Raw genomic sequence first — 25,644 nt, 5'->3', positions numbered from 1 at the left:
GGCATAGTGTAATATACATACTTACTCACAAATGCAAGGAAAACCATAACATTTTACTGTCCTGTTAAAACATGTTGTTTCATTGAATTGTTAGTCTCTATATTTTATCTAACTTCCTGTGCAGAACAAATACCCAAACAGTGATTTCAGTATTTGAATACTGCACCTCCAACGGTTAACCAAGTACTCAAGTACCCATGCACATCTCTAATTGGTTGCATTTACATTTAGACCTTTCACAATCAGTTACATTTTCAATCTACTCAGTGTGCATGAAGTGGGTACATGTGAATAGGATCAGTAAGAGTAGGTAAACTGGAGTCATCAGCTAACCTGAAACACAGCACTGTGGATAACAGCACAGACAGTCTCTGCATACTGTTTGCGTTGTGTGTAGGTGCTACAAGGGTCAGTAGTAACTGCTGAGGGCAAAGGGCATGACGCGTAGCTGAACTTTGCTGCGAAGGTCGACACGCTGTTCTCAACATCCCCCTCTGGTGTGGTGAAGTCATCATGCTGATTCCAGGTTAGGGTTCCACACAGCCCCCTCACCTGCCACAGTGCACAAACATACACAAAACAACCACACAACTAAGGAAGAGTGCAAATTATTCTACAAATCAGTTTCCAAAAAAGTTGGGACGCTGTGCAAAATGCAAATAAAAACAGAACGCAGTGACGTGCAAATTATTTATAGCCTATATTTAATTGAAAGTAATACAAAGAGAACATATGAAATGTTGAAACTGAGAAATTTTCTTATTTCTTGAAAAAAGAATTGCCCATTTTGAATTTGATGCCAGCAACAAAAGACTGGTAAGGTTGTATAATGCTAAAAAAACACCTGCTGAGTATTTCAGAAGTAAAGATGAGGAGGGGTTCACCACTCTGTGAAAGACTTTGGGGATTTCATAATCTACAATACATATCACTAAAAGACTCAGAGAACTCACTTCTATGCATTTTGTACAATTACTGTTTATTTGTTAAATTTAACATTTTAGGGGGAAAAATTTACATAAAATGTGGCCACTGTAGAAGTAATTTTATGTTAAATGTTTTAAAAATTTTGTTTTAGAAAATAGAAACCATGCATGAAAACTTGCTGAAACTGCCATATTTAAGTTTGTTCCCTGGAGAGAATGAGTTAACTTATATTTTGTTGATTTTCTAGATACAAATGCCATTTGACCAGGGGTGTTAAAACTTTTGCATATGATTGCACTGAGAACTGTACTGAGAGAATTCTCCACATTCACTTTGAAACTTTAAAAGTAGACTTGGATGTTTATCGAGTACACAGGGAAGTCACCATGACTTTTTCTTTCTCTGATTGGTGAAGCCTGATTCAGGTGTTGCACTGAAACTGCTAACAAAGTGACTCAAATTTTGTAATTAATAACATAAAGGCTTAAAATAAGGACAGTCAGTATTAGTATAAGTATTAGTATAAGTTTCATTGTGGTGTGCAAATATCAGTTACAGTATGCTATAAGCATTGAAGAACAAATGTATAATGAAAATAAAGTTGTTTTAACAGGTTGTTTTCAAGTTTATGACTAATAAATGAGGCCCATGGTATTTGTAAAGACCTTATGAGCAAAGCCCGGCTGCAGAGTGATGAGGATCAGAGGGCCATCCGTGTGCCACAGCAGCTGAGCCCCAAATGCCTGGATCAGCAGGAAGCTGGAGGAGGGTCTCCTCACCGCCAGATCAGCTGTTAACACTGGCAAAGCCACTCGTTGCCCATTCAGCATCACTGAGCCTAAGAAGGCAGGCAAGTGGCAGAGAGAGAGAGATGAACAGAGAGAGCAACACAAATTGGTTATTTGGGTTCTGACATTGTATGACATACCAGCATCTATAAAAATGGGTAAAAGAACAAAAATTAGTTTTTGCATGTGTTTTTTTCGGGCAATGATGATGTGTATGGAATTCTGTGTGCATAGATGTGTAGACGAAAGTATGAATGACATAACAGGTTAAGCAGCAGGCTGAAGTACAGGTGGGAAGACAAGCTGCTCACCTGTGTTAGTGATAGTTACTGTGGTATGGTGCGCAGTGACTGACATCTCCTGTGGGCAGCCTGCGCTGCCTCCTGTTACACACTCTCCTACTTTGATGGTCACTGCAAGCTTCTTATCTACAAAATCCTACATGAACACATAGCGGTACAGGTGTTCAGCAGGAGCCACATAAACCAAAAGGTTATGTTTCAGGCTGTTTTTTGTTTTGAAAACTTGCCTCTACATTTTTTTTTAAATGAATAAACATATAGTACACATTTAATTAATGCATACTGTATGTATATTACATGTATAAATGAATCACCATACTGTATACATTTAATTAAAAGATTGTTGTATTATCAAATAATGTGTCTTACCTCAATAGCTGTGAACTGACAGTGACCAGCTTGGAGGTTATACCTCTTCTTATCGAATGTGGAGATGTGCATCGCTCCAGTAATACTGCACTGAGCTGCACACTTTTCTACAGAACACTGCCACTGGCCTCCCTGACACACACTATGGAAAAGAGAGGCCGAGGGAAAGAACAGAGTTGACAGAATAGCTGAAAAACGGTTTGACAAATAGGCGGACCAATTCCATTACCCTCTAGAACTGATGATGTTAATTGTGTTGCAACTGTGTGGACATTAAGCAGCCAGCGTTGGGTGTGCCAGTAGCCTAGTGGTAGGGGAGGTGAGGCAGCAACCAGAAATATACGGGTATGTATCCCTGGACCGGCTGGGTGTTCCTGCCGGTACCTCAGGCAAAGTACTTAAACCCCCACTGGCCCAAGTATCGCTGCTCTGCTGGCAACACCCTGCTGCTACCAGACTGGACATACTTACGCAGCAAAATGACTAATTTCACTTGTAGGATCAATAAAGTATAACATGTTATTCATGTGCAACCATCAGCTACATTTCAATAATGTAAATTCAATGCACCTTTTAAGTGCCTGCATCTAATATGGTCTTTGCTCTATCTTTGCTGTAAGTGAACTGTTCTTGAACACTTAACTGATCAATCTAGACGCAGTAAATCTGCAACATGTCAGCATGTATATTACTGCCCTCTGCACTCACCAGGTGTTACATTTCTGTTTTATAGTGTCTCCCTCCTGGTATGCGCGTCGCCTGTGGAAGCAGGGGCAGTCATCCTTCTGCAAGCATTTGCCCCCATGCAGATAAAGCCCAGGGGGGCACTCACAACCCCCCACACACTCCTCTCGGCACTGCCCTGAGGCAGGGGGGGGAGCGGAGGTACAGCTGGGGGGACAAGAGGACACACAGTCCGAGAAGCGCTGACCTCCAGGACACACTCGCTCTATAGAGAGAGAGAGAGAGAGAGAGAGAGAGAGAGAGAGAGAGAGAGAGAGTGGGGGGTGGGGGGGAGAAAGAAAGAAAGAAAGAAAGAAAGAAAGAAAGAAAGAAAGAAAGAAGGAATGAAAGGCAGAGCATATAAGAGGTAATCTTACAATGAAAATATCTGTTGTTAAATCAATCTATAAACTCAAACTGCATGTTTGTTCTGGATGTCTGACCAACTCATAGGAGATCCCAATAGCAAACATGGCATGGGCTCAAAGGCAATGAGAAAAGGAAATGCACAAAAAGACAATTTGTAAATCAAACAAAGAAGCTGCTGGTGTTACCATAACAATGGACTGGTCAGCCAAGAGTCCAGACCTCAACATCATTGAAAGCATTTTGGATTACTTTGATTTTCAGAATCAGAAAATGAAACCAGCATCCAAGACAAAACTCTGAAGGTATGGAAAATGTCCCTGCAGATTTCCTTAGATTGAACACACTAAATACTGTAAAAAACCTGTGATAAATGTTTTCTGCTATTTTTCCAGATTCTGATCTCTGATCTTTTATTTTTTCATTCACAACAACTGAGCTGAAAGGATTAAGAACAACAATTGTTGAGCTGAGAACTCCTGTTGTTCTCATGAAATACATATTCACATCCAAAACCTACCACATTTCACGCACGTGAGGTCTTCTGTAGACACTGATTCACTAGAAGAGGTGTGATGGATTAGATTTTCAAGGGAAGTGTTGGTGACCATTACTTTAAAAGAAATGACGTACCACACAGATCAGGACGCCTCCAACTGAAAATGACGTGTTGCTGGGCACACTCGCGAGCGTAGCTAGCTAGTGTGTCACACACAGCCCCTTCTCTCTCACTATCTCCAAGACTGCAGTACACATACAGGCAGGTATCAACATAGGGACCTGGATCCACCTGAACGCAGCAAAAAGGACTAACATTACTTTCAGGGTCCAGTTTAAAAGGGCAGATCTTTTTAACTGTAGTGTAAATTGCAGAGATTAAAAGTGAGAAATGTGAAGTTTGTCTGTGCAACACCTCCTGTTTGGTACAATGGTGTGTGTACATCTCACCCGATAATGGCAGTGTGAAAACGGGCTCTCCTTGAGTTGATGACATGTTGATTCTGCACCTCTACGCAGTCTCACATCTCCTGTGATGTCACAGCTGTGGCCCAACTCCGCAGCATCACTGCAACCCTGTCAAGACCAACAGAATGCAGGCCCTTGTCCATGATTGTAAACTGCCAGGACTGCTTTTCGAACGTGCCAAAATACGTGGTAGACAATCAGAACAGAGATGGTGGTGGTGTGTTAGTGTGTGTTGTGCTGGTACGAGTGGATCAGACACAGCAGTGCTACTGGAGTTCTTAAACACCTCAGTGTCATTGCTGGACTGAGAATAGTCCACCAACCAAAAATATCTAGCCACGTCAGTGTTACTGCCGTGCTGAGCATGATCCACCACCCAAATAGTACCTGCTCTGTGAGAGTCCATGGGGGTCCTGACCACTGAAGAACAGGGTATAAGGGGGCTAACAAAGTATGCAGAGAAACAGATGGACTACAGTCTGTAATTGTAGAACTACAAAGTGCACCTATATAGTAAGTGGAGCTCATAAAATGGACAATAAGCGTAGAAACAAGGATGTGGTCATAATGTTATGCCTGATCGGTGTATAAATAAATAAATAAATAAACGCACACACACACACACACACACACACACACACACATCATCATTCACGTTTATGCTTGTCTCCTTCTAAAAGCAGTGACTCACACTAAGTGAAGAGAAACGGCTCAGTTTGTACAATCTACCTCTGTCTGTTGATCTGGAACACGCCATGAGTTTCCAAAGCTGGCCGCGTACTGTGATATGCTTCCACTTCTACTAGTGAAGTCATCTGCATAGACACAGAAAAGAGGATAAAACTAAAAGAGCAATACTGAGAGGATGGATCATCATCAAAGGCACGTACACTGCAATGAAATGAAAATAAATGTTGTATTTTCCTGCAGTGCACCAATTATTTCCATAAAAGCTGCCAAACACACTGTGACAAATGTCTTGAAGCACTGATTGTCCAAGAGGGAGTTACCCCACTCCAACTAATATACAGATTTAATCTGTGTATTAGTCAACATATTAGTCAGACTGTTTGATTAAATAGAGCCTTTTGAACCCAGCTCCACCTCACTCCTCAGGACTAATTTCGAAAAACATTTTAGTGCTAATTGTAATCTTAATCAAGTATTGTGCTTAACATGATAATTTGTTTGCCATTTTAAAAATGACACTACAAGCTCTAATAAAAAGCTCTCAGGGATACAGAAAAGAGCTAGCAGAATACTTACTGCTAATACTGCTAGCAGAAGTAATTCATGTTTAAAATGGACAGCTGAATGAAGAGAAAATAGTGCAGTGATTTTACGTGAAGTTTCTTTTTTTGCTGGACAGGGGTGTGAATATGAGGCTCATCTGTATTTGAATGTTTCAGCTTTACATGTCATGATGTAGCAACTAATCCACAGATAATGAGAACTGATGGGAAATGAGAAACTCATATTTCACAAATATAGATGGATGAGAAATGCAAAAAGCAGAAGAGGAAGAAGAAGAAGAAGAAAAAGACAAAAAAAAGAAGACGAAGAAGAAGACAAACAACAAAAATAACTACAACAGGATCAACAAGAACAAACAGAAAGACAAAAAGACAGAAAAATAATGAAACAAATAAATCATGAATGCTTGATCTCTAAAGAAATCCCTTACCGTCTGCTTTGCTGTTGTATACTCCACAAAGCCCCCTCGTGGCAGCAAAGTGTTCTGCGGTAACCGTTAGATACACAGTGTTGCCCAAGTCAAACTTGATTCTGACTCCCAATCCGCTCTCCACAAAAACAAAATCTCCCAGCCAGTGAACACTCACTCCTATAGAAAAATGAAACGAGAAGTATAGCATATCACTCATTTATTATAGTTGAATAAATTCCACTCTGCAAGATATTAATTATATACAATTTATTCAAATCACTTGTGCAATAATCTCAGCAGCTTCACAGCATGGTTTGAGATGCTGTGACCTATTTCTGGGGTGAGAGAGAAAACAAACAGTTCTGTGAAAAACAGGAACAATCCAGCTGAGAAATCTATTAGAGAAAGCTCCACGGTTCACAGAAGTCAGAGCCATCTGCTTGTAAGCATTATTAATCCACATGGCTTGAATCCACTTTTTTGTGAAATCCAGTCTGAGCATCTTTAAAACAACAGCTTGATCTCTTATCTCTTATTAATAAATTATTTAGTTAAGGAAGAAAATCAAACAGTATCAACACAGGAACACATTATAGCCACAGTAAAGCCACAAAAAACAAATTGCCTATCCAAGACTCATGAAAAGACTGCGCACATCAGTGCAGGGTGCTCCTATAAATTTCAATTAGCAAACACTTTATGCACAAGATCCCAGGGAAGCTGGACGATCAAGATCGTCTGATCTCACAGACTCACTGATTACTGCTCTGTAATAGTTTTTAATATCTCGAATATTGATCACCATGCAATAAGCTGCAAAACAAAGTATACCATAGACTGCTGTGAAGTTGTCAGTGGTGCACAATACTCACTTTGATCCCTACCCCTTTAATTTACCTCTTTACCTGAAGCAACCTTAGTCTGTTTTAGGCAAAATTTCTATGTTCTCTACTTTATTCATTCATTTTATGAAACATCTTTTAAATATATGGAGGCAAGGGATCCATTAACATATGCAAGTTAGGCTCTGTCAGCTATAATGAATGTTTCTGGGAAAGTCCTTGTCACTGGGAAAATCTGGTCAAGTGACCCATTCACAGAGCTACCTTCACAAAGCAAAGGTAAAGGTGACGATGTGCTGGGCTAAACGTAGACACACATTTTATGACCTGTACTTATGAAGGGCCAGTCTTATCTGACAGCACTTAAGGCACAATAACTAGATAAGCAAGAATACCACCGGAACATTAGAACTGTGTTCAGAATGAAACACTGGAGACAGAAATGCATACCATTTTGAAAGAAAGGTTCACCCTGTGGTAAAATGAGGCCATTGAGAGACATGTTGCTCTTATGAATAGACACTAGGTCAAGTCCCAACATCATCCGCAGTGCCTAAAAATACATAAGAGAGCTTTATATAAACAACAGTTAATAAGATACAAAACAAAATGTCAAACATGAATACAAATATGCATTCAGACATGTACTGATACGAATCAAATCAAACTACTGTACATTGAGGGCTTATTACTGATGGTACACTGAGTAGTATTCCATTAGTAAGTAGCAGCCGTAGCGAGCAAATTTTAATCAATATAAGTAATGATAAGAAAAAAAGTGAAAAAGGTGGGATAGTATGTTCAATGCAAATAAAAACAGAAAGCAGTGATTTGTGAATTAAGTCTGACCTGTATTTGAACAAAAAATAGTACAAAGACCACATATGTAATGTTTTTACCTCATCAACGCCACTCATTCTGAAACTGATGCCTACAACACCTCCCAAAAAAGTGGTGACAAAAGCAATTTAAGAATAGGGACATTGTGAAAACTTCAGATGATGCAGTCACGCTTGGGCTTAAAATGATTATTAGGTGTTGTTAAAAGGAAAGGTGATGTAACATAGTGGGAAACATGCATTGGTCCCAACTTTTTTGAAACATGTTGCAGGCATCATATTTAAAATGAATGTATATTCACAAAAAAAAAATCTTGGCCTGGTACTGGTTCAATTGTGTGTGGCCCCGCAAGAAGGATGTCACTTCTAAATAACTGGAATATAATTTCTGATTTGCTACACAGTGTTTACAAAAATGAGCTTTGTAATAATGTAGTATATACTTTGGTAGTGTCTTTTTCATGGTTTCAGTTACTATATGACCATCTCAGGTGCTAAAAATGTGTACTGAGAACCAGTGCAGCCATAACTGGTAGCATGTGCGTGTGCTGTACCTTACTGCAGTGCCCTCTGCCATCACACACAGTGCTGATGTAGACAGCCCAGGTGCCGTCAGTGGAGGAGGCCAGCACGTAGGTGCAGCCGCCCTGGAAATGGAAGTGCTTCCTGTCGAAGGAGCGATAATGCGCTCCACCCCAGCTCATGCAGGTCGCAGAGGCCTTGGGGTCTCGAAGCCCACCAAGGAGACCCCGGCGAAGCAGGGGTGGGGACTGAGAGTCTGAGGACACAGAACAAATACAAGACAATCACTAGTCATATTTTATGTTATATTTTAGCAAAGACCTTAGTGCACTAGCTCAGTGGATCCCAACATGGTCCTCAAGGCCCCAAAACAGTCCACATTTTTGCTCCAACTCAACTTGCAACACACATGGATGAAGAAAATAAGTGCACCATTTGGAAAGCTGCACTCGCTCACAATAATGATGTGTGACAGTCTGTAAAACTTTAAGAAAAAAATGGTCGTTTATCCATGTTCTTTTAATCATCCTTATTAATAAAGGCAACAGCACTTCTTCAGTGAAGCCTGACAGAATAAAACAGAAACTAAATAGGTAGCAGAATTCTAAATGATCTCACTATAAAGACAGCACCTACTCTGATTTACCAAGACTGATAGTAAACACTGACCGTTTGTTATTCTTACCAATATTTCCTATGTTTTTTCTTAAATTTGTTCTTGAGAAAGGTTCTAAGAAAAAGTCTACATCAGATTCATGACGTGTTCTTAAACCTCAGAGTTGTTCACACCTTTGTGCTCTTGAGTGAGTGTATATTCTGTTCTTACCTAAGAGCAAATTCTAAATAAGAAAACATTAGTAAATGTCAAAATCTTTGTTAAAACTGCGTAAATGGGTTTAAAGAAGAATTTTTTTCTGAAGTACGGTTGGTGAATCAGGCCCAATGTTTTGGGCTTCTATTTCCTAATACTGCCTTGCCTAAATTATTTGACAGGGCTTTTTTTATTAAAACTATTGGCAATCACATTTTTAAAGTTTTTGGGAGTCAGTACTTTGTTATTTTTTGTTTTTCTCATGTCAAAATAACATCTTATTTTCTCAAAACAAATATTTATTAGGCAAAAATAATCACCTACTTTCTCCATAAGCAGCAACTTGTTTGTCCACTTAGTTATTATTCAGAGTCTAAGTCAAACTTTTCAGACATTATGTTATTATTTTGGCTTAATACGTCACAGTTTCACAGCTGGTCAAAATACTTTGAAAAAGTACTCACGACTGAATGCTGAATACACTGTCCTAAACATATTCAGTAATGTATTCCATTACAATACATAAAAAATAACATTTTCAGAATACATTTAAAAGTACATTTATAACACATCCTCGTAAGGTACAGTGGAAAATCTGTTTTCTGTTTTATTCCGTCACTATTCTTTGCTGTTACTCATTTAAATGAAGTTCTGAAAATTCTCAACTTTTTTCTTCTCTCATCGCCTGCTTCAGTCCACTGCTGCTCCCTCAGTGCACCGAGCACTAGTCCAGAACAACACAGATGCTAAACTTATCACTCACAAGCATTTCCACTACTAAGGAGACTGAGGAGGTTTGATCATCCTTCAAAAGAGCTCAGTAACACTGACATTAATAACTGACTTGTCACATTGGTTTATCAGTCTACTCAGGCTTTAGCAGGAATTTCAGTGTTTGTAAAGAAGCCGTCAATTGGGGTCTTCTTTAGAATTTGTCTGGTGAGCATGTTTGCATGATTCTAAAATAGTTAATAAATAAGCAGTGATGGTGTTTCTTTTGAAGATTGTATGTTTTTTTTTTTTTATTTAGTGGGTAAGTATTCTATAAGTATTCTCCTAAAAATGTAAAAGGTAAGTGTATTCTGAATACTGCCTTCACAAAATGTAACTTGGACTGAATACAGACACTTAATTTCTGTATTCTGAATTGTATTCCATTGCATTCTAACCCTGCATAGTTTGATCCTGAAACAAATGTATAAAACCATCTTCTTTTTTCCAACTTTGCAGAAACAGGCTTTCATATAAAAAAGCATGTGAGCCAAATAGGGGTTTATACTGCAACATATGTTAATTATGAAGCCCGTATTTATATACATCAAAGTATTTAGTAGCAAGCTGACTAAACTGGCCTCCCACATCGGCCCAAAGTGCCAGTAGCCTTTTGGTAATTTTTGTCATTCCTAGAACTTTTGCACAAAAATCTGCAGAAAAATGCCTTATTTACAATATTTGCTCCCTCAGAAAATCAGTAAGACGTCATTTGAACATGGTGTACAAACCTTTGCATATGACAGTAAATTCAAAACATATTTTTAGCATTTTTTAATTTGAGAGCAGAGAAAAAGCAGCTTAAAATGTGAAAAATGGCTTTCGAGAGCAAGACAGGCTGAAATAAACCACAGTGAAAACAGCCTTTATTTGTATTCATATCTAAACATCTGTTTTTCTCACAAACCCTGAATGCCCACGGAACACTGTAATGTCATAACAAGTTCTTACAGGTTAGAGTTTAGATGCTGTATTTCACATCTTGAGAACTGGATCACAATTATTTCCAAATGAGACGGTCAAAGGTGAGACAAATAGGTAAACATGTCATGGGAAAAAAAAAAAACGAAACTAAAACAGTAACATGATTCTACAACAATTTTACCTGAAAAAGATTCTTTAATGCCAAAAGCACCCACGCACCTGGCAAGAGTGTGTAGGAGCAAGACAGGCAAGTCTGATCAGAAGCATTTTGCCAACTTAGACCCCATACGCTACCACAGCACTGCTCAAGAGACATTAGCGAGGAGTTCTGAACACCAGGAAACTCCTCACAATTCCACGTCGAGAAACACAGACCCCGAAAACTCACTCCTAAAAGAGACATAGAGAAAAGTAACAACACAGCTGTATGAAAAAATTACATTACATACTTCTGCACATTTTAATATACAATTACTGTTTATTTTGGGGGGAATAAAAACAGAGTGCCAAGTTACTGTGAATCAAACAATTTGATTAAACAATTATGCTCGAACAGAGAAAATGTGATGAGCAGTCAAGCAAGTAAAGAAGAAATCAGCAACAAGGTGGAAATAAAGAGCAGAAAAAGAAAGAAAATAACTAGAAAAGAGTGGATTATGTTGTAGTAAAGGCAGAAAACTCCTAGAACTCTGCATGCATATACAGTCTTGCAAAAAAGTCTATTAATATTTCCAAGATTACAAATGACAATCACACATGCTCACCCAATCAATATGTTTATGGTGACCTCATATGCTCTAATGCTCAGTTTTCAAAGCCAACATGTGTTTTTAAAAAGTTTTGATAAATAGAAATGTTAGTTCATAACAAAGTACAAAAATGTTTCTGCATTTTAACCTAAAAAATATTTAATGTGTTAAACAGTTCAACTGGTTTTATTCAACTCAAATGCATACCTTAAATGAAACATTGCAAAGAAAAGTTGAATAGTTCAGATGAACAAAAAAAGCTAAATTTTACATCAGTTCAAAGCTCAAAAACTCTCTAAAACAACTTGTGTCCTGCTCCACCTTTTTATAGCATAAAACACTTGAAATATACGTCCATCTAAAATTTGCAACAAAGGAAATGTTGGCAACTCTCAAGGAGTTTTAAGACACTGAACAGCCAACATGAGAATTACCATTTTTACAGTATGATGACGTTTAGACTGTTAAACATGGTCTCTTACCCTGTGTGCAGCGAGAACCACCCCAGCCTTCGCAGCAGGCCTGTACTGTCCTATTCACTCGCTCAGTCACAACGTTTGCAGGCCTACAACATACACAATATCCAATATGTTAAACTCAGCAAAAATAGAGGATCTTCTGTAGAGGATGTGTTCATTTATTTTCACTTGGAAAATCAGCAACATTTTTATTAAGTCATGTGCAAATGTTTCAACAACTAGGGGTGTTCAAACTTTCGGACATGCCTTTCAAATGAGCAAAGAATGTCCAAAATGGTTTAAATGTGATCATTTTTCTCACTTGAACATATAGCAGGAAGCCTTGGGACCTTGTCTTTTGTAATACAGAGCAATGCCATCGTCACCGCCGTGTGTGTGGCGCATTCTGTCCACATCCAGCCTCCAGCCTTGTGTGTTGTACTGGTACACCTCAGAGCACTGCACTTCAAGCTGCAAGCGGGGGGTGATTATACTCTCCAGTTTGTCCTCCACTGAGTGTTCACACCAGTGACTAACATTCAAAAGAAGAAGTTAGTTTTTGCCAAAGGTAGAACCCTATCAGCACAGTGGAAAGTACAGTACATTGCAGCAGTTTTACAGTTGACTTTGGCATTTATTATGAGGGGGAGTCAAAGAAAAACACTTGGAAATATGAAGCATCTAAAAAGGAGAAGCTGATTTATCTACTTCCTTATCAACGCTTGTCTTGAAACAATTAGACCAACATCACTAAAATAGCACTTCAACTGATCAGTACTGATGCATTATTTCTGAATCTAATAGACTTCAGAGTGCTGAGATTTGTGTATTACAAATGTATTAGAGGTAGATTGTAAATGATTTATAACTTACAGAGCAATGTTGAAACCTACATTGTCACTGAGCTTTCTTTTTAATAATCTTAGTTATGAATCCAAAAAAAGTGGAAAAGTTTGCATGATTAGTGTGCCCCACACCGAATATATATTTTGCCACAACTTTTTACAAATCTATCCCCCCACACAACAGCACACTTGATTATGCAATATCAAGTGACACCTGCTCACATTTAAATCACAACCTGCAAAATTCACATACTGCATGTTCAGTCCTCTGTTGTACGTAAGAACCACTTACACAGTCATTATGACACCATTTAATGCTAATCTTTCTGGGCTTTAAGGAACAAAAGTCACAGTGAAACTAAACCTGGAAGTTCAGACACCTACATTATGTCACAAGGGCACCTTGCGATCAATGTTTTTCACTGGTCTAGGAATACTGTGGCCTCCACCTATCACAATTTTCTGGATGCAGCAGTGGCTCAGTTTCTCCTTCTGGCTGACCTCCTAACACTCTTCCTATTCCACACCCAAACAGAGCTTTATGAGCAATAAAAGCTGCACATTGAACGTGGACAACACACAGGAACACTGTGAAAATTACATATTGGCAAGTTAAATTTTCTTAAATATTATATTGACTAGATTTATCATTATGAGACTGTTGTGAGAATACAAGATCAAATCAACCTATTTCTACATTTTTATTTACTATTATTTATTTTTTACCAGTTTTAGATTTTTACTAGATTTATATCCAGTGAAATGGTCTTATTCAGATATTACTTCTCAAAGCAAGCACAACTATCTGCCAGTGGAGGACAATCATTTTGTTAGATAAAATTACTTACAGTTTTTTAGCACAAGTTTGTGCACCCTGCACTTCTGCACATTTTAATGCACAATTACTGTTAATTTGTTGAATTAAAATTAGAAAAAATAAACATAAAATGTGGCCTGTGTAAAAGTTATGGCACATTTTCTATTTCATGGTTATTTTCCTCTCAATATGTTGAATTCAGCAAATGAACAGAAACAGTGTGTTCACTGTAGAGGATGTGTCCACTTATTGTCACTTAGAAAGCCAAGAAGACATAAAATGTTCAAACTTTTGCTGTTTTACCGTAACACAAGGAAAAAATGTGAAGAAACAGATTAAATAACATTTAAATGTGCTTACAACTTTGTCATAATGAGAAATATTAGATATATTGACTAGTTTTAAGATGATTCACTTCTCCTGGCTTTCTACTTTTCTTTTTTAATATTTAAGACTGAGATCCTCTTTAAAAGCTTATGGTGTTAAACAAACATTCATATTCTTCAGTTTCTTAATTCTGGGAGAGTGAAATTAATGCTAAAACACAATGTGGAACAATTATTTTATTACTTCAAATATCCCAATTTACTCTATAAATTCAAAGTTACTCATATTGCCATTTATATAATTCAACAGTAGATAACATGCATACGTTTTGGGCATGTCCCATTGTGGAGGTATTTTGGTCCTATGTTCAAGACACACTGTATTTTTGGGGGGAAATCTGCACAAAGTTTTTTGGACTTTTACTTGAGGACTCAGAAAAAAACATTCTCTATTCATGTAAAAAGTATTTCGCTGGCCAGCCTTACAGCAGCCAAAAAGACAGTTTTGAAACTTCGGTTTGAACCCTCCGCTCCTGCTCACCTTATTAGGCTTGCTTATTTTTGTGACATTGTCCTCCTGAAATACACATTGGCTAGAATAAATGAGGCCAAAACAAGAATGAGCGTGTCCCGGTCGAACACTGGTAAAGAACAGTAGTAGTGGTAAAGAAGAGTGTTTGGAAACTCTTTAATATTTAAATGTGTGTTTTCTCCTCGTTTGCAACACTGAACATCACTACTATCATGATTAGTATTACTACGATTGGTATCCAATATTAACTAGTATCTCTATAGCACTACTATGGTGAATAATTGTGGAGACATCTTGGGCTTTGTGCGTATAGTTTTTATGACTTACTTGTCTATGAATTTTGCTAAAAAAAAAACAAAAAAAAACACTTTTTCAGAAGACTGTTTTTGCAGTGCAGGTACTTTAGGCTAAAAGACTGGTAGATGTTTACCCTATTCCCATGACGAGACGCAGCCCCAACAAAGACACAAGCAAAGCCTTCATAATGTCTCCAAGTGCCTTTGTTTCCTTGCTGAAGTGAAAGGGAAAGCTGAAAAACAAAATTTTGAGTCAAGTGAGGTACTCTTGGATGCAGATTGTTGTTGTTACTGTTGCTACATCATTGTATTTGCAAGAAAATGTGATGTGCCACAACAAGTTGTCAGCCCTCATTTTCAGCATTTTGGAACAGACACAAACTGACATAAATATTTGTGCAACAGCAATGATATTAACCCATCACTGCCCCACCCCCCCATGCAGCACAAGTACACATATCCAAATTCATTTATACCATTCAAAATACCTTTTTGAAATCTGTTCTACTGATGTGCCTTGAGTATGCACCATAAAGTTACAAGATATGGCTTATTTCTTTCATCATTCGAGTCATAAATTTAAGTCATTTACAACATGATGACACACCTCTGCCTTCCATGTGATGCAATGTACAGATTCAAAATCCAGTGCAAATTTCAGATGATGTTTTAAAAAAGGAATTAGGCAATCAAGCTTGAAATGAGTTACCTGGGTCTTCAAAAGATCTTTTCACTTAAGTTCCAACAGGATTCCGTCACTTTCCTCTAAGATTGTTTTGTTCAATTACCATTTTAAATCTCTGCACTTGGTCTTGCTTTTTCCAGTGTTGTGCATAGTTTCGGTTTCTCCTCGACTTGATGTTCTGTGCAGAACTTCAATGTCTATTCCTTTTTTCACTTTTGGTCACACATGCAGTGCAGTTCCTCTGTAAGAGTCATGGACCTGCTTGTAAGCCCGACCGGTGTCTTTTAAATGGCAGGGGATTCACAGACCTACAGCAGCATCTGAGAGGCATGCAATTGGAGGACAAGTCATGGAGCCACAGCTGCAAGGTCAGCCATTAGTTGTTCGTCTGCTGATGACAATACTCAGTGGTCAGTCAGAGGAGGGAGGTAGGAGGGTTAGACCCAGAGCCTTTTGCTAAAGAGTTGTTTGTGCAGGTCTAATCCTATAAAGAAATGCTTTAGTGGAGGTATTTCAGCAGCGTTTATTTAATAAAGTGTGTCAATAGGGAAGAGCCAGGGGGCATGCAGCCTGACCAGTATCACTAGCCTGGAGCTTTGACTGTGGGGGAAGGCACAAACCCTGCTGCTTTCATACCCAGCACTTCCTGTAGTGTGATTTCTCATCACTCTGTACCCTGCCAGACACAACAGCTTAAGGCAACCAAAATATTACACACAAATGATTCAAATTACTTTTTCAAAATATCAAAAATACAGCCATGTAGAGCAATGACTCAAACTAAGCATTTTGCTGACGCTCCATTCTGAGAATCTGGTGACGACTCCTTAAACGCATATAAATCTGCCGCCAGAGGAGTTACAGCCCGTGCATGTTCACACTGGTCAGAGTGAAATGTATCAGTGTGTAGAATCTGAGTTTTCTGTGTGCTACCATATTTCCCATCACTGTATAAAAGATGCACAAGGCTCTTTTATTATTGGATTGCTCATTCAGAGCAATTTGGTTTAGAAGGTGCTTATAAAAAACTATTGATTTGTTTATTAAGACTAATAATAAAATGTGACTGAAAATGTGAATGAATGAAGTATATGCCTTATAAGTAAAGTGTTTACTTGCTCAAAAATATAATTTGTGAGGCAAATCTATGCATTTTTGGTTTTGTTAGATCATCTTCTTTACAGATCAAATAAATACAATAACAGCATTCAGAAATGACTTTATTAAATGAGAAGAGCAGATAAAGCAGCATAAATAGGCACACTAATATTTGGCCTCACAGGCTTAAATATTTACTGAACTACTGAATTTGCTCTGATTAGAAGTTGGTGCTGTGAGACTTGGGGTTCTTGCAGTTGCTTCAGTTTTTCTGCTTTCCCCTGAATATTTACTGTAACATTCACACTTTGTTTAATGTCTATTGATATTAAATTCACGACAGTCTTTTGACACGAGGCGCACACATTTGCTGTAAAAGTATTCAAACTTCCAACTCGCCAGAATCGCCGGTTCTCAATATTAAGTTTGTGTTTCATGGCTGTAGTCTTGAGTAAATTTAATTTAGTAAATTAAGCTGCGGGTCTTAAACTTGTGAGTGCATTATACTGTAAATTTGCAGTACTACTGCCACCATCAAATGAAAGGAAAACCTGCAATGTATTGGCTACTGGGCTACTTATAACACACTCTAAAACAGAAGACATGGGCCAATTAAAATCTGTCATTAGGCCGCATTTGGCCCTGGAGCCACACTTTGGCAATCCCTGGCTTAAGGAAAGGTAAGACAGCAAAACAGTCCTCATAGCAAGTGTAGGTCAATGTTTATGGAATCAAAACAGGTAATTTCAGAAACATGACTAGTATTTCATGGAAAATAAGAAAAACAAGAAGTAAAAAATTTTACATAAGCATATATACACTGGAGCAAACTGACACAATTGTCTCTAAATTTTCCTTCCTCCATCAAGCAAAGGAAATCTTCGACAGACCTCCTCAAAACAAACCAGCAGCGAGAACGGCAGTGGAAGTAAATCACAAGTTGGAGGGAAAACATTACCTGCTCGAAAGCACAGAGCCAACTGTGAGATTCGGCAGTGGAGAAATAATGGTCAGGGGCTGTTTTTCATGGTTTGAACTGAACCCCAGTGAATAGAAATCCTAATGCTACAGCATACAATAAACAAATTCTAGAGACCTGTGTGCTTAAAAACTTTGTGGCAAAAGTAAGGGGAAGACCCAATGCACCCATGCACAAAGGAAAGTTCATAAAGAAACGCTCTGCTGAGTGTGAAGTGGAAGAACTTGAGTTGCCTGCACCTCAACACCAACAGTCCCTTGGCGTCAATTGGAACAGGACGGGGGAGACAGGCCTTATCACCCAGTGCCGGTGTCCAACCTCTGGTGCTCTTGTGGCTGGATGGAAGTGAATCTAGCAGCCATGTTCCAAAATCTAGTGGAAAGCCTCTCCAGAAGAGGCTGTTATGGCAGTAAAGGTGGAACAGACTCTATATTAATGTCTATAGTTTTGTAATAAGATGTTCAACTAACACGTGTCCACATGCTTTTGTAATGAATTTATGACCACCTGACTATCTGTATTTGTTTGATAATTAAGGGAAAAATAGAACAAAATCATGAGCTGGAGAGCTGTGACCAGCGCCATCCAAAAGTACTGAGGTCAGACCTTTTATTGCAGTGAAGGTGAACGGCTTCAAGTTCCAGTTGAGTAAAACAGTAGCTTCTACAAATTTGTGACTCAAGAAGGAGAGGAAGCAGCTAAATTGAGTCTCACATACAACATCTAAGATTATTATATGCACCCTCCCTTCTCCACCATCAATACATTTTATTATCCATCTCCTATCCAGCTAATGGTTTTTAAAGCCTCCTTCCTTAATGACAAGGGTTTTTATAGTTAACTAAAACTAATTATTAAAACAAAAACTAGCAACTGTTATCTAATAAAAATAAAATAAAAATGCCACTTTTCAAAAACACAAAAGCTAAATCAAAACTATGTCTACTACAAACTAAAACATAATGGAATTACTGAGACAAAACGTTTCGCCGTCTTTAAGGAAAGCTGGAGCTGAGCAGAGTTCAGTCTACTGTTGTCTTAGTTTTATTCTGGCTACTATCACAGCTTTCATCATAACACTAAAAACTAAAACTGAAACGGAATAAAAACTAAACTAATACTATTACTTTGTAGAAAATAAAAACACAACTAAACCCAATAATGTGCCCTAAAGGCTAAATAGGCTAAACTGAAATCAAAAACCAAACTTAAAAACTAAATAAAAAAGAAAAAGTAATGAAAATCTAAAAACTATAATAATCCTGTTTCAGAGGACATCTTAATCTGTTTAAATAAAAGTAGACTGATAATTGTAAATATTTGTGATATTCGTGATTTTTTTTCCCACACAACGTCAGGACATACAAAACAGGGAGTTTATGAATTGCTGTAATTTGCATTTGTAAGATACACCGTTTTCCTTCTGTGTTATGTTATCTATTAAATTGGTTTAGTTTTGAAATGCGCTGAAACAAATTCCTTTTAACTCTGTTGACACAGCAAACAGTAATACTACTATACATTTCTGACACTATCATAGAGCAAATACCTCTCTTAATGTATACATTAGCCATGTATATATCTATATTGTTTATCTTACTCATGAATAAATATTTGTCTTCTAGAAAAAAAAGACACTGTGTCATCCAGCATGGTAGTTTTGAAGACGTTTTAAATGTTTATGTTTCACAGAAATATTTTCCAACCAAAGGCAAACCTGTAATCATCTGCATCCAACTTTTGTTTTGACAGTTTTATGATCTGTCATTGGCCAATCGGTTGCAAGTCTTGAGATGTGGGTGGCTGATAAAAGCAGCAACGCCAGAAGAGAAGAGTTCATTTCATATATTGCTTTCCTTCTGCTAGGACTGTAGAGGAAAGGCTACATCTGCTTGGACTGGACCGAGTAAACAGATTTCAGCTGCAGAACTGACACACTCAGAACAGAGCAACCCTCAAGAGTTGGGTACAGGCATAATAGGGTAAGTCCATTCAGCGTTTTTTCCTTTTAAAAACTGCATTGTTCTTGTCAAGCTTTTCTATTTCAAATGTAGGGCCACTGAAAAAGCCTTACATAAAAGGGGTTATATAATGGTGCTATAAAAGTGCTGCAGAAAATGTGAGAAATAACTCACTTTTTCACTTGAGAGCCATTAAACAATTTGGCCTGCAGCACTTGAGGAGTTAAAGGCACAAGTACCCTTCTTATGAGCAGAGGTGAAGAAAGAGAAATTATTGTTGAAAGGTCTGCTCTAAGGATCGTGAACTACATACTTACTGGCCTTGAGGGAATGCTTACTGTATGAACGTATAGATAATCACTGGCAGGCTTGGAGCAACTTTATGGCATTGGAAGAAAAATGAGAGTCTCCTGGGAGTGGTTATCTAGTGTCAGCATTTTGGTTGGACTTTTTCCTTTCCAACTGAAGATGAGAACCAAACAAAAGGGGTAAGAAAGAATGAGGGTAAGGGTGCATTGAGAGTGCTGCCAGAGCTTTTCTCTCCCATTTTGCTTTCATGGCTTTTGTTTGGCCTACATAGGCATAGTGCAAAGGTCTTGTCTGTGCATGCAGAGCCATTTATGGACATTTATGTTTTTGCTTAAATGTTCTTTGTGCTCCAAGCTGGTTCATTTTTGAGTGAAAAGTTTATTTTCTTTTTTCTAACTTTCTTTTTCTGCAGGGGTAGACATGTGGTTGTCTTTGGTGTTACTCCTAGCTTCACTAGTCACCCAGACTGCTACATCCAGGGAACGGGAATGGGCTCAACATGGAGCCTCCATGTTTGCTGATCTCACCCCTCGCGAGATGCATGCCGTGAGAGACTACCTTCACTCCCGCAGTGAGTTGGGCCTTGTTTCAGCCAAAGATAAGTCCCTCAAGAAGAACAGCATCCTCCTCATGGAGCTTCATGTTCCTCGAAAGCACGATGCCCTCCGGGCACTGGACAGAGGTCAGGCCAAACCACCACGTCAGGCTCGTGTGGTGGTACAGTTCGGCAACCAGGTCCATCCTAATGTAACAGAGTACATTGTTGGCCCTCTGCCTTTCCCAGATTTCTATCAGCTCAAGACCTTCAAAGGCAACCGACCTATTCGCTTCGAGTCGCGTCCAATCTCTTCTGTAGAATATGGATACGTGGATGCCATCTTGGAGAAGATTGGCAAGAAAGTGAACAAGATTCTGCATGAGAGCACAGGCTTCACTTTTTCAAACTGCACTGACCGGTGCCTGACCTTCTCAGACATAGCTCCACGTGGGCTGGAACCAGGAGAGAGGCGAACGTGGATCATGCTGCAGAAGTTTGTGGAGGGATACTTCATACACCCTGTGGGATTTGAGGTTCTTATCAACCACAAAGACCTGGATCCAGAGAAGTGGACTGTGGAGAAAGTGTGGTATAATGGACAGTACTTTGATAGTGTGGAGGAGCTGGTGGAGAAGTATGAGATGGGAACAATTTCTAAACTCAAGCTGCCCGAACATGATGAGCAGGACTTATACTCTACCTTTATTCCTCGTGGTCATAGCAATACACACACAAACATCCACGGGCCAAAGCTTGTGGAGCCTCAAGGTCCCAGATACAGAGTAGATGGAAATTTTGTGGAGTATGCAGGATGGTCCTTTGCATACCGTGTTCGCTCATCTGCTGGCCTCCAGGTTTTTGACCTTCGATTTAATGGTGAGAGGGTTGCCTATGAGGTTAGCCTGCAAGAGGCCATTGCTTTCTATTCAGGAGACACGCCAGCTGCAATGCAAACAAAATACATAGATGCTGGCTGGGCCATGGGGACCTCCGATTATGAGCTTGCACCAGGTATTGACTGTCCTGAAATCGCCACCTTTGTGGACATGTATCATTTCTATGACACTGACAAACCTGTCCGGTATAAGAATGCATTATGCATCTTTGAGATGACTACAGCCTTACCTCTCAGGAGGCACTTCAATAGTAACTTTAAAGGTGGCTACAACTTCTATGGGGGCCTTGAAAATCATGTTCTAGTGATCAGAACCACATCCACTGTCTACAACTACGACTACATTTGGGACTTCCTCTTTTATCAGAATGGAGTAATGGAGTCTCGAGTTAGTGCCACTGGGTACATCCATGCCACATTCTTCACAGAAAATGGACTGAACTATGGAACCAGGGTTTACAACTATGTTCTTGGAAATCTGCACACGCATCTTGTTCATTACAAAGTAGACCTTGATGTTGCAGGTAAGCTTGAAATTAGGTTTCAGTAATAAACCAAGAGACAGGAATGAATGTTTAGAGATCCATTGCCTTTATTACTAAACATTATACTACTGTTTATGCTTTCAAATAGAGCTAAAATAGCATGACCAGTTATCTGGAAAAAGACTAGTCCTAAACTTACCAGGACTCCTAATAAAGTATCTCCAATTTTCTGAAGCTGAAGCCCAAGCTCCACCTAACTGTACCTTGTTTCCAAAACCTTGTTTTCACGATTTTTCACTAATAAATTCTCACGTTTGACTATAAGAATTCTCTTCTCTTTCCATTGCTCAGGTCAAGACAACAGCTTTGAGTCACTGGAACTCAAATATGTCAACTTCACCAATCCTTGGAGTCCCAAACACACCATCAAACAATCCATCCTCCACAGGACAAAATATGAAACAGAGCGCAAGGCTGCCTTCCGCTTTGGCAAGAAGTTCCCTCGCTATTTACACTTTTACAACCCAAATCAGAAGAACAAGTGGGGGCACCAGAAGGGTTACCGTATTCAGTTTAATTCACATGCCAACAGCGTACTGCCTCGAGGCTGGAAAGAGGAGAATGGCATTCCATGGTCAAGGTATGATTTACTGCAAAAAGGTCAGTTAAATGTAAGACAAAAGTACTTTAAAGAGGTAAAATTATGTACCTACAAAGTGAGTAAACTTCATAATCAAAATATAGTCAAATATTTAGGTAAAATATGCTATATGTCCAAAAGTATCCAGATAAACCTTCTAATTAGTGGCGGCAGCTACTTTAAGGTGCAGCCACTGCTGACACAGGTGTTCAGTTGCACACACTGCTCGAGTAATTTTCACAGAAAAGCATTGACAATAGAATGGGACGCTCTGGAGCAGCTATACATGAGATATAGGTCACACGCCCAGTGTCAAGCGTCAGCTACAGGGGTATAAAGCCCCCCAGTATTGGGCTGTGGAGAAGCAGAACTGTGCTTTTTTAGAGTGCACCCTCCAATACCTTTGGAAAAAGCTGGAGTGGTGTTTGTGATCCAGAACTAATCAACATTTGGTACCTGACCTCAAACTGCTCTTGTGGCTGAATGCAATCAGACCCTCACAGCAATGTTCCAACATCTAGTGTAAAGAAGAGGAAAAGAGGCTGTTACTGCAGCAAAGAGGGACAAACTCCCTACTAATAACCTTGATTTAAAAAAAACCTCTAGAACATCTAGATGTATCTAAGTAACATATAGAATGAGTTGTTCAAACTGTTTGAAGCAAACATTGTTGCAACTGGTGAATCACAAAAAAATGTAAACAAAAATAAAACTATAAAATAAATTAAATTCACTGACACATAAGGAAACGCATAATTATCAGGACCAAATGTTGATCAATCAAGTCAAACACTTTGCTTTTTTTTCCAAGAAATGCATTCAAGAGAATAAATATTGCGTTTACAGAAACTGAGCGACTGATCTCTTTGCCAACTGTAGATACCCTTTGGCTGTAACCAGACACAAGGACAGCGAGGCCACCAGCAGTAGCATCTATACGCAGAATGACCCGTGGGAGCCTGTGGTGTCATTTGAAGACTACATCCGCAACAATGAAAACATTGTGAACCAGGTACTGTGATACCAGGTATCACTTAGTTAATACTGAACACTGGACCAGTACACCATCTGTTACAAGTATGGCTAATCATGTGTCTTGAAACATCAAAGTTTCTGTTCTGAAATATTTGTTCTGATGTGTTAATTGTGTAATGGATTCCCACATGCAGAATCTCAATGTGGTACTCTTTAACCGGCAAGGGCGAGAAGAAAAAAGATTTTATCCAGAGAAGAACTGAATCGACCTTTGATAACTGTGTTTCTTTGCAGGATTTGGTTGCCTGGGTTACGGTGGGTTTCTTACATATCCCGCACTCTGAAGACATTCCCAACACGGCGACGCCCGGAAACGCCGTAGGCTTCTTCCTTCGTCCCTTCAACTTTTTCAATGAGGACCCCTCGCTAGCATCACGCAGCACAGTCATCGTGCGACCAGACAAGGAGGACAAACCAAAAGTTCAGAGATGGACGCCAGAGGTTGTAGGTCACTGTGTCTCAGACAAGCCTTTCTTCTACAATGGCACATATGTTGGTGTCTAATCAAAGTATTTGAAGTGATTTAATGTCAGGTAGAACATGTTATCTGTGGTGTGAAATTCTAAGGGTAGCTAAATAAATAAATAAAACATTGAGAGGCAATATTTACAAGGTTTGCAAGTATCTGAAAAGCCTTTAATCTACATGTATGTATGTGCACATCTACATATACTCTCCAAACCTAACGTCAGTGTCAAAAACTACTGTTTTGTGATCATGCTTACATTTATTACATTAGAAACTGAGGAAAAAGGTTGTGTTTTATTTCTTTCCGATATATTTTAAGCTGCATCAATTATAAATGAATAAATAAATAAAACTGCTGTATTACTACTAGTATCAGATTCACGTATAAATGAATGCAGATTTTGTTTCATTTGGTTGTCATGCCTACCCCATTTTGTAAGGCGATGGGGTCACTGTCTGTGGTAGGTTGCCTTCTGAAGAAGGGTGTGTATCCATGGTCTGGATTTATGTACCAAGAACATCCAGGAAGCAGGATGCTCCATCCGCCAGATTAAGCACTTCAGCAATCCAGATGGCTAGAGCTCAACCAGGAAAAAAGGGCTTCTTAAACAAACTATCTTGTTACCAAAACTTTCTGTAAACAGTTCAGAACTTACCTGCAAGGTTTCCATGGGAGACCTATATGGAAGAGAGAAGAAAGAGAGATATTTTGTGTCTTTTTTTAGTCTTATTTCACAAGGATGACAAGAACAATTACAGAAAGAGGCAGGGTTTGATTTAACATGAGCTCTAATGATTATTCTATGAGAGTTCAGTTTGTCTAACTGTAACACTCTAACAAATTCTCTGAATCTTATTTAGATTATAGCAACAAGCCAGAAAACATTTTGCAGACTTCTGTCCTGTAATTTCCTTGAAAAGTTCAGCATGTTGCGTCAATGCAGTGGAATCTAGAACTCGGTTCACATTTGTAGGGTGTGAGTTTACAATGACAGATTCTTCACAAACGAGCTGTTTACCCAGGGTTTTACAATGGATGTTAATGTGACCTGTAGAACAGGGCAGGCATTTCTCTGGTCAAAGAGGAAATGTTAGTAAGGCAAAGGAGCTCAAAGCTTATGGAGAACTGGCATTCCTAAACTTCACCACAGCAACAAGGACTCATGCATCAACACACTTCAGTCTTTACAAAACAATCCAGAATACTGTTTGAGCCCCACAGTAGTGCGCTCCCCCCACTCTCTCTCTCAAACACTGAGACCTGTGGTTAATGATTATCTTTTATATATTTTATACTTTGCTGATAAACCGTTATTCCTTGCTTGCCTCATTCCATTTGAAACAGGGGTGTTTAATGAGCCAGTATGCTGATGTCTACAGTGTCTTGGCCTGTGAAGACTGGAGGCTGATATCTTTTAAAGTGAAGTTAAAAGATTTACACTGATCATCATTTAATCTTTACTTTATTCAAAAAAGGCCATCCCAAGTTTTCATGTCACTACCGAAACACAGAGTTTAATCTACATGTGGAGCCTTATTTTAGCCACACCTCTTCATATTAAAGGAGGATGTGAAACTACATTCCTGTCTCTCATTGCCACATGGTGGGCAGTTAGATCTCACTATTTTCAAGTAAAGTGTCCAGAAAGTCTGGAAATCAGTGTGTAGCATTAAAAATCATTACTACTAAAACATCTTCTGCAATTAACTTT

The 25,644-nt window shown here is 38.8% G+C and overlaps 2 protein-coding genes across 3 annotated transcripts in view; one reads left to right on the top strand and one right to left on the bottom strand.

Annotated features, from left to right (window-relative positions):
• Positions 1-17,963, bottom strand: part of scospondin (subcommissural organ spondin) — a 118,828-nt gene extending 100,865 nt beyond the window's left edge. Inside the window, exons 1-16 of the mRNA XM_036580179.1 lie at positions 17,902-17,963; positions 14,974-15,072; positions 12,346-12,555; positions 12,048-12,130; positions 11,036-11,206; positions 8,343-8,566; positions 7,400-7,502; positions 6,126-6,284; positions 5,171-5,256; positions 4,424-4,549; positions 4,109-4,265; positions 3,095-3,335; positions 2,387-2,528; positions 2,027-2,153; positions 1,593-1,765; positions 334-552 (exon numbers count right to left, since the gene is read on the bottom strand). Of these exons, the coding sequence (XP_036436072.1) occupies positions 334-552; positions 1,593-1,765; positions 2,027-2,153; positions 2,387-2,528; positions 3,095-3,335; positions 4,109-4,265; positions 4,424-4,549; positions 5,171-5,256; positions 6,126-6,284; positions 7,400-7,502; positions 8,343-8,566; positions 11,036-11,206; positions 12,048-12,130; positions 12,346-12,555; positions 14,974-15,072; positions 17,902-17,963 (2,382 nt within the window). The remainder of the gene's footprint in view (positions 1-333; positions 553-1,592; positions 1,766-2,026; positions 2,154-2,386; positions 2,529-3,094; positions 3,336-4,108; positions 4,266-4,423; positions 4,550-5,170; positions 5,257-6,125; positions 6,285-7,399; positions 7,503-8,342; positions 8,567-11,035; positions 11,207-12,047; positions 12,131-12,345; positions 12,556-14,973; positions 15,073-17,901) is intronic.
• A 1,453-nt stretch (positions 17,964-19,416) lies between these two features.
• aoc1 (amine oxidase copper containing 1) lies at positions 19,417-24,304 on the top strand. Of its 2 annotated transcripts, none has more exons than XM_036589340.1 (5): positions 19,417-19,583; positions 20,284-21,828; positions 22,141-22,429; positions 23,309-23,441; positions 23,699-24,304. In XM_036589340.1, the coding sequence occupies exons 2-5, from the start codon at positions 20,292-20,294 to the stop codon at positions 23,966-23,968; spliced, it is 2,229 nt and encodes a 742-aa protein (XP_036445233.1). In that variant the 5' UTR covers positions 19,417-19,583; positions 20,284-20,291; the 3' UTR covers positions 23,969-24,304. The 2 variants fall into 2 exon arrangements, with proteins under 2 accessions (XP_036445233.1, XP_036445242.1); XM_036589349.1 differs by lacking the exon at positions 19,417-19,583 and adding an exon at positions 19,859-20,066.
• Positions 24,305-25,644: the final 1,340 nt, after the last annotated feature.

This window comes from Colossoma macropomum, unplaced genomic scaffold (assembly GCF_904425465.1).
Source record: "Colossoma macropomum unplaced genomic scaffold, Colossoma_macropomum, whole genome shotgun sequence".
Lineage (NCBI taxonomy): Eukaryota > Metazoa > Chordata > Actinopteri > Characiformes > Serrasalmidae > Colossoma > Colossoma macropomum.
Note: the sequence above shows the minus strand (reverse complement) of the source record. Positions and strands in the feature narration are given on the sequence as shown.

What these genes read in the sequence shown, in the direction of transcription:
- aoc1 (XM_036589340.1), top strand. Translation starts at nt 20,292, where the DNA reads ATGTGGTTGTCTTTGGTGTTACTCCTAGCTTCACTAGTCACCCAGACT. An exon ending in AGTAGACCTTGATGTTGCAG is followed by an intron (nt 21,829 to 22,140) that starts GTAAGCTTGAAA and finishes TCCATTGCTCAG; the next exon opens with GTCAAGACAACAGCTTTGAG. An exon ending in ATGAAAACATTGTGAACCAG is followed by an intron (nt 23,442 to 23,698) that starts GTACTGTGATAC and finishes GTTTCTTTGCAG; the next exon opens with GATTTGGTTGCCTGGGTTAC.